The sequence below is a fragment of the Prosopis cineraria genome, unplaced genomic scaffold, assembly GCF_029017545.1.
Source record: "Prosopis cineraria cultivar Desert tree isolate PC_DT_omini unplaced genomic scaffold, ASM2901754v1 PC779, whole genome shotgun sequence".
NCBI lineage: Eukaryota > Viridiplantae > Streptophyta > Magnoliopsida > Fabales > Fabaceae > Prosopis > Prosopis cineraria.
Window position 1 is genome coordinate 32,349 of NW_026556104.1, and position 9,695 is coordinate 42,043.

The 9,695-nt window shown below is 29.7% G+C and overlaps 1 protein-coding gene across 1 annotated transcript; it reads right to left on the bottom strand.

Annotated features, from left to right (window-relative positions):
- Window positions 1-2,829: 2,829 nt before the first annotated feature.
- LOC129298339 (UPF0481 protein At3g47200-like) lies at window positions 2,830-4,203 on the bottom strand. The gene has a single exon (XM_054936743.1). The coding sequence runs from the start codon at window positions 4,201-4,203 to the stop codon at window positions 2,830-2,832; it is 1,374 nt and encodes a 457-aa protein (XP_054792718.1).
- Window positions 4,204-9,695: the final 5,492 nt, after the last annotated feature.

Genomic DNA, 9,695 nt, shown 5'->3' on the forward strand with positions numbered 1-9,695 from the left:
TAAAATGTTATTTTTTAAACAATAATATTTTTAATTACTTATCTGTGTTGTTGTTAGCGATGGTAATATGATAATTAGCTAATAATCGATTAAAATGATTGGATAAAATAATATTTTGATCTTTTATATGAATAAGAAATAATATCAATCCATTGAAATTTATTTATAATTTAAGAGACTTTATCAGTAGTGAGTTTCTTATAAAGGTCTTTTTATATAATTTTTTATTTTCTTTTCTATAAATTTTTAGGTCTTTCTCTATAATTTTTTAAATAAACTAATGCTCAAATTAATGAAACAAAGGAGCAATATTGCTTCTTAAAGAATTATTTAGAAAAATATTGCCTCACATTTTTATTATAGGATAAGGGTGCCTAGAGCATTGCACTCCAAAAAAAAAGGTTTAGATATAAATTAGGTCTTTAAACCAAAAAACATTAGAAACATGAATTTAAGTTGGCATAAAATAATTTAAAAATCAAACTAAACTGATCAATCAAACCGGTTGAACTAAGGCCCGGAAATTGGATTGATTTTGATTCTAAACTAATTCAACAACTAACAAAATAATTTGTTAGGGTATGACAAAGCATCACATATTCACATGCGATTGTTCAAACATGCTTCCATTGTATCACCCTCCTTTCACATTAGATATTGGTAACTACTTCATACACACGCATATTAAGAAATTTAAAGTTTATTTTATTCTTTAAATTTGTGCCAAAGAATTGTTATCATTTGTCCCTATTAAATATTAGCCTCCCTCTATAATAAATTGAATTTTTCTTAATGCATATGTAACGTCTATCTTATATTTACTCAAATATCATATTTCAACAAGTCATGAAAATTGAAAAAAAAAATCAATTAATGAACCAAACAATGTCTTGTACTTTGAGTCAAGTATCACTAAAATAATTTTAAAAAAACGTCTCTGGCTTTTTTTAAATAAAAGAAGTAATATCACTAAAATAAAACGATTATACATAAAACCTAAGGAAACTAATAAGTAGAATTCCTTGGACCAACATACACACAAACCACAGGAAAATAAAAGGCACATAGAGGTAACAACCATGAGAGAAGAGGGGGGGGGGGGGCTATTATATAATCCCGTTTCCTTTGTAATTTGACTCGTGATTACAACTTATAATTTTTAAAAATTTAAATTTAAATTAATTAAATTATATTTTTATAATTTATTTTTATTTTTAATTTTTATTTTTAAATTTTATGATATTATGTTAACATTTTTTTTTAATTTGTGTTGTTTAAAATTTATGGTATGAGATAACAAGCCACATCAAACTTACAATTTTCCATTTATGAGAGCTTTCACATCTCTAGGTTGCAAGATTAAAATAATATTATTTTCATGTATCCTTTTTAAAAAATGAATTTATTAAAATAATTCTTCTTCTCTCCTTCCCTCCATTCATTTTAAGTTGAGCGAATTAATATTTATGTGCATCGCATGAACGATATAAAATATAATTTATATGATTATATAATGGGCATTGCGAAGAAATACACCACAGAAAAATCACAATGCATAAATACAAAGGAAGGGAACAATAATGGCTTCAAGCTTTGGGAATCACGAATTTGCTGCAGCTTCATATAATCATATTGCAACTCATAGCTTGTTGATAACAAATCTATTGAGAAGCGCAGTCGGTTGAAAAGTGCTTTTGAACCTTTTCTTTTTGTTTTTTTAGTGGGAAAAAAATCATCAATTATCTCTCTCGATTGTAGATAAACACTTGAACAGTACATGAACAAATAGAATTTCTTAGCCCAAAATGCCCTCGAGTCTCCTTCCTTTATCAAATACCCTCCACATGACTTGCACAGTAAATTGCCGAAACTGCCCTCCATTTTGCTCTCTAATGTTGGATTGCTTCCAATTATTTTGCCTCCCTGCCATTGTTTTTTTCTTCCGCAACACATTTGCGATGGGGACTACAGATTTTTTGATCTATACTACAAGTGCTGTTTCAAATTTTGCCTCCCTCATTTTTCTTTCTTTTCCTGCCAATATTTCCTTGGTCCCCACTACTTCTTCGTTGCCCTAGTTGGTATCCTCTCCCATGTAATTTAAATATATGTTTGGTTTTCAGTTTATACCTAATAAAAGTTTATTTGGAAGATCCAACTATTTGGCAAAAACAAATAAATCTCAAATGTAGTTTGAATATACTTTTGAGGGTTGTCCAAACATGTCCCTCATCCTAGATGTTGATCATTCTATCCCACTCATCAATGGCTTGAGGCCGCAGCAGAATTGCTGAACGGACGTTTTCTTGAGTCCGCAACTGATGATGATAAGAATTAAGTCGTTTTCATTTTTTTGGGCATGTTTTTTTAATATATTTTCTTTGAAATTTTTGGTCCATGGGAAAAAAGTCTTGCATCTTCTTGTAAAATTTAGTTCTTCTAGAAAACTTTTATGCCAGCTTTCATTTTGCTTCTGTTTCCGAGGAATTATAAATCTTTTAATTATACAAAACTATGATAATGATTTCTATTTTCACTTCAACTTGATCTTACCAGCTCACTTAAATTGCTTTTGAAATTTTGCTGAAGAGGAATTCAATCATGTGAAAAAGATTAGCCGCAGATCATTCCTTAATATGATAGTCCACAACATGTACACAAGTGATCCATCAATAAAAAATGGATGCTATAAACAAAAGAGAAAGAAATTATATAAGAAATTAAAGGTGGCATACATGCATCCATCAATGATCCATCAAGTATAGAGAGCTAATTATCAGAGAAAGCAGTAACGAAGATTGAAAGTTATACATGGGCATTGATTTTGAGCTACTTCTTAAATAAGGAGATGATAGAACATATCGTCTGGATCAAAGTGAGCGAAAGTAGCAGAATTCCACCAAACAAAGATACTCTTTTCCAAGGAGTGCTCCAGTATTCACGCACGAAGTTTGCCTTGTACTTGTGGTAAGGGTTATTATAAAATTCATCCAGCTTTACATATAGATTGCCATAATTAGTATTGATGCCTGCAAACACAACTTGTTGGGAAAGTTTGATAATCATGGTAGCCACATCATTATTGTCCCCCAAAAAGTTCTCCATGATTCCCTTTTCAACAAGAATTTCGACGTCCTTTCCAGTTTTGATAAGATTATACAAGAGGAACATGTGGTTAGTAACATAATACTTCTCAAAATTGTGATGACACTGCTCAAATGCAACCAAATTTCGGAGCATAATCTCAGTCATTACATTAATCCGAATAAGTGGCATTTTGAAGACTCCCTCTGAACATTCCAGCTCGAATATGCCTCTATCTTGATGAACTTCAAATTTCAGTCCTGCCTCATGTAGTTGATTTGCAGTACATGAACATTTCACTTTATGATTTGAGCCTCTTACTATTGTAGGAGGATTACTTGGCACGTAAAAGGCCCTTAACATATCACAGAGGTGTTCCACTTGCAACCTATCACCATTAGGCAGTGTCAGGTGATGATCTACAAAATAGCTGTAGCTGAACTTCTTACACATTTTGCTGTTTGGAGAATATATAGTTGGCTTGAAGGAAGGCGATAAATTCTCGAAGGCAAGCTCATGAAATGAGATTTTGTCATTTAAGCCGTTGGGAAAAGCTAGGTTGAATAGGCCTTCAAGAACAAAGAATGGTATCTGATTTTCAAGTAAAATCAAGTCTCGCATTATATCAAATCCTACTGGCCATCGTTTCGTCAGCAAATAGGTGCCTCCATTTGATTTACTTGTGATTTCTAGAAAGACCGAAACAAACAACTCAATGATGAAACACCCATCCATTAGAATCATTTCTACAAATTCATCTCTCCCCATTGGTATTGACTCGTAATAACGACGTCGAATCTCATCTTCCCAATCTCTCACGGCTCTAGCATAATCATCTACTGAATTCTGTTGACGAGTCCTCATGAGAAATTTGTTGGCGTAAGAGAACTTGAGATGTTGCGTCGGCTTCAGAGTTTCGTTTCCACGGTGAAAGGGACCAATGGAAACTAGGGAAGGAGTGTAGGCTTCTTCATTCATTTTGCGAAGTATCGGTGGCACTCTATAGATACAAGGGTCTATTATTCTTTCTGATGACGTGGCTTCCAAAGAGTTTAACAAGGATCTTTGTTCATCATCTTTTCTTAGTACTGACCATGGAGCAGCACCTTCTGTACCCATTCTTTTAATCTGCAAGAGCTTGGCACAAATATATATTATATATATATATATAAGGTGTTTTTATTGATTGAAAATGTCGTCCTTTAATTTAATTTGTGCTCCTAACAAATGAAGGAAAATAATAATATGTGGATGAAAAAGAGAAGGTAAAAGAAAGACATAATTAACATAAGGTGCTTTCATTGAATTTCAGGAAATTAGAGAAAAGTGTAGATCATAGAACCAGTTAATCTCCAATTATCCATGCTTCCTCAAATTAATAAAATCACAAGACCTTGAAGACAATATATAAAATAGTGAGTCCATCAAAAGCCATGAGAATAGGGAAAAGGAAATATGTAGCAGATTTGTTTAGTGAGAAACTTGCGCACGTTTGAGTTCCCAACGCCTCTCACTCTCATGCTCTTATATACAGAAATTATGTAGTACAAACTGCATACTAAAGAAATGAAAATTGGAAAGAGACATAAAAACTAACCTGATGATGCTTTTGATTATTGAACTTGGGGAAATGTTCAAAGAGAAGAGCAGATATATTGGAGAGATTGATCGCGAGTCAAGTTGTAAAACTTGTGCAATGAAGTGCTCGACGCCTGATGCTATAAGCATTGTATAAATTGGAGTCAAGTCAACCTCAAGTTTTTGCTACATGGAGACTATTAAATTCATCTTTAGGCACAAGTGATGCACTATTTAAACAGCATTGTAGACATGAAACTCTATGCTCCATGTGTAACAATGTTTTTAAAACTGAACTAGATATTGAATCGAAAAGACTAGCAGTTCACGATTCGCATGGTTGGATCAATGGTCAAACCGATGACGTATTAATTAAATAAAAGTAATATTAAATGTGTGTGTGTGTAATAAATACAAGAATAAAAATCTATACTATTCTAATAAAATGATATAATATAACTATAAATTAATAATATTATAAATTATAATTTTATAACTTGCCAAATAAAAGTGAATCTTGATTAAATTAAATATAAGTAGATTCAAAAGTATATGTATTTACATATATAATCATCAACATCTTTATAAAAAATAGTCTCAAATCAAATTTAATATCTAATTTTACATATATCTAAAATTAGTTATAAGTAAACTCAAAGTATATGTGAATTGTCCAAAAATATATCTAATTTTAAATTTTTTTAATTTTTAAGCTTTTTTAATATCATGTTTAAAACTGTTTGGTTTTTTATAAACTACTCCGGTTCCTTTTTCAACTCCAATTTTTAACTCAATAGTGGCTCAACTCTGATCCAATTTGGCACGATTATAAAAATAATTTTTTGGTTCAAACTGAGCTGGTCGATGGTCCAACCGTCCAATTCAATCCGGTTGTAAAATCATTGGTGTGTAGGAATGATCTTGAAACTTTAGAAGACTTATTTGTGTCCTGTACTGCTTGGGTTAATCGTGCTTGGTATGATTAAGTTTCTTAGATAACAAGATTTGGTATATCTTACATCCATTTTCACTTGTCCTCCCATTAATTTAATGAACGCGAAGCTGCCACATTATTGACTTGGCTTTATCTCAGTCAAGTTATTCTCCATCCACATAGTAGTTTTGAATTTTCTGTTTTCACACACACATTATGATGTTATCCACCATATTCATTTTTGCCTAAATTTTTTATGTTTGGTTAGGTAGGAATCTCATCACCTTGTCAATTAATTTAGACTTTTCCCACCGTCATAGACCATGCTTCACGTTGCTTAGAGATAAGAACGACTTCGTTAATCCAGTTAAGCAGCGAAGCTGAATAATTTGAGTATCCGATGACGTTCAATTAAAAAGAAAGCATAATCATTGATACTTATAATTTTATCTTTTAGTCCTTGTACTTTTCGGTATCTATAGTTTTGAATTTTCTGTTCACACACACATTATGATATTATCCACCGTAGTCATTTTTGCCTAATTTTTTATGTTTGGTTAAGTAGGAATCTCATCACCTTGTGAATTCATTTAGACTTTTCCCACCATCAAAGACCATGCTTCACGTTGATTAGAGATAAGAACGACTTCGTTAATAATAACCGAATCCAGTTAAGCAGCAAAGCTGAATAATTTGAGTATCGATGATGTTAAATTAAGGAAAAATATAATCATTGATATATATAGTTTCATCTTTTAATCCTTGTACTTTTTTTATGTTTTTGATATCTATAGTTTTAACACAAGATTGAATGATGTTTGTTATTTAAATTCTTAATGATATTAAATTAAATGGACTATATTATGAGGATTAAAACACTGAAAATAAATTACAAAGATTAAAAGTAAAATCTATCTTTTATTTCCAATAGTTTTATTCCACGTGGTCAGTTGTATTTTTTTTGGGGTAAAATCAATTATATTATCTTTAATTATAACTTATTCGCGTGGCACAACAATTAAGAATTACAATTGCTTTTTGTAATTTTAAAATTGAACGAAACTAATCAATCAAACCGGATGAATTAAAAAATAGCTCATGGCCTGGAAATTGGACTGATTTGATGCTTCACTAAATCAACAATCAACAAAATCATTTGTCAGGGACATAGGGTGTGACAAAGCATGATTCACATGCTATTTTTCAAACATGCTTCCATTGTATCACCCTCCTTTCACATTAGATATTGGCGACCGCTTCATGCAAAGTTTGTTTTATTCTTTAAACTTGTGCCAAAGAATTGTTACTGTTTCACATTTGTCCCTAGTAAATATTAGCCTCCCTCTATAATAAATTGAATTTTTCGTAATGTATGATTTAATTTCTTTCTTATATTTATTCAAATCTAATATTTCAAAAAGGGGTGAAAATGATAAAATTCAATTAATGGACCAAACGATGTCTCGTATTGAGTCAAGTATCACTAAATAAAAAAAGCTAAAATATATATTTAATCCTTTAACTTTATATAAATTGCAATTTAGTTCTTTAATTTTATAAAATATCTTTTTAATCTTTTAACCCTAACATTGTTAGTTTCAGATAATTATTTTTTGTATTAAACTTATCATTTTGAAAAAATTAAATTTAAATATGTCAATATTTGAAAATATTTTGTTAATATTTAAAACTTAAATATAAAAATTTGTTAGGATAAAACTAATAATATTACTGTTAAAGGACTAAAAAAAACACTTTATAGATTTAAAGAACTAAAATGAAATAATGTGTAAAGTTAAAAAATTAAATATATACTTTAGCTAATAAAAAAAGGTCTCATTTTTTTATGAAAGAGATAATATCACTAGAATAAAACGATTATACATAAAACCCAAAGAAACTAATAAGTGGAATTCCTTAGACGGACACACACAAATCGGAGGAAAATAAAAGGGACACGGAGATAACAGCCATTTAAAAAAAAAAAAAAAAAGGGGATGGCCCAGTGCCAGTATATGATCCTCTTTCCTTTGTAAATTGTAATTTGACTGATGACGACAATCTATAATTTTTTAATATTTAAATTTAAATTAATTAAATAATATTTTTATAATTTATTTTTTAAATTTAATTTGTATTTTTACTTATTTTTATTTTTTATGATATTATGTTAACATATTTTTTTAAAAATTTATGTTGTTTAAAATTAGCTATCAACTTTTTATTTTGATTTAGAGGAACATGAATGTATGGTTTTGAGATTAAAAGCTACATTAAACTTACAATTTTTCATTTATCAGAGCTTTCATATCTTAGGTCACAAGATTAAAATAACATGTGTGTGTATATTCTCCCTTCATTAAAAAATGTAAGATATTTTTAACTGAATCTCGCCTTCAATAAAGTAGTTATTTATTTTTAAATTAATTCTATCTTTTTATATTTACTCTTATTTAATAAAAAATTTTACCTTAAAATAAATATAAAGTGATTAATTTAATAGAGACACTTTTTAAAAAATAAGGATTACATATTGAAAGATTAAAAATAATCCTCCCCTTCATTCATCTTAAATTGAGTGGATTAATATTTTTGAGCAACACGCAGATGACCTATAATATAATTATATGATTATATAATAGGCCTTACAATAGGGTGAGTGATGTGGGCCAACTCATAACCTGTGGGTTGGCATGCAATGAATTGTGAGTTTGATGGGGTGAGTTGATATAACTCTCATTCAATAGGGTTGTAATTCAGCTAACCCATTGGTCAACTTGCCAATAAAAACATGTTTTTTGTGATTTTTTTATTTTAAAAAATTATAAATTCTCCTCTTTTTATTTTTGTGTAAAAAAAATCATATTTCTCCCTAAAAATTAAATATCCAAATAACAATAATTTTTTTAATCAAATCATACTTGTATCACCACTAAATACAAACTAATTTAATTTTGTGATCTTTTTATTCTCTAGTCTTTGTATTTTATGTAAGTTTTTCTTTTTCATATACACAATTTCTTTTTGTTTTGTTTAGATTTTGGCATTCCTCAACTTTGAAAGAACAAAAATAACTGTGTCCAATTAATTACTAAAAATGGTTGGTAATTTCTAAAGTAGATATTTATTTGAACAAAAATAAAATATAATATTATGATTTGACATATTTAACTTATATATGAGCAATGCATTTTTATTATTTTCTATCATAATTTAAACTTGAATTAAATAAATATATAAATGTCAATTACTTAGGCTATAATTCCATGCATACTTTTTTTGAATGCCTTACTTTAAACTAAATTTCATTTATTTATCTATGAAAGAAGCAAGAGAAATATGAAGAAATATCTTATCTATTATTGAACTGAAAGGTACAATATATATATCAAGAAAAAGACAACCTAATAATAATTAATAATTACATAATAATAACAAATAATATCTCTTAATAATGACTGAGATATATATATATATATATATACACAATAATAATAGAATATTTGAAGAATATTCTTGATAACATCCCCCCTCAAACTCAAGATAGTTTGACTGAGAGCAACTGAGTTTGTCTACCAAAAAATGAAAGTAACTTGGATGAAAAGACTTTGTAAACAAGTTTATCGATTGATACTTGGTTCGAATTGGAATAAGTTGGATGATGCCCCTAACAACATGCTGCCAAGTAAAGTGATAGTCAATCTTAACATGTTTGGTTCATTCATGAAACACATCATTGTGAGCAATCGTGATTGTAACTTGACTGTTACAATAGATGTTTATGGAGGAATTTTGAGATGCTCCTAGCTCGTCAAGTAACCAATGAAGCCAAAGTACTTCAGCAGTTGTGGTCTGCTAGTGCAACAGTATTCTGATATTCAGCACTGGAGCAAGAGGCTAACGTCTACTTCTTACTTTGTAAAGATAAAGGATTAATGGTCAGGAAGATAAAAGAAACCAGTCCTGGATCGTTGATCATCACGATCACCACCCCAATCAGTGTCGGAGTAAGCTCGCAGTGTAAGAGAGGAGTTGGCAGAGAAGTAAAGCCCTGATATTAAAGCGCCTTTGATGTACTGAAGGATCCGAAAAACTGCTG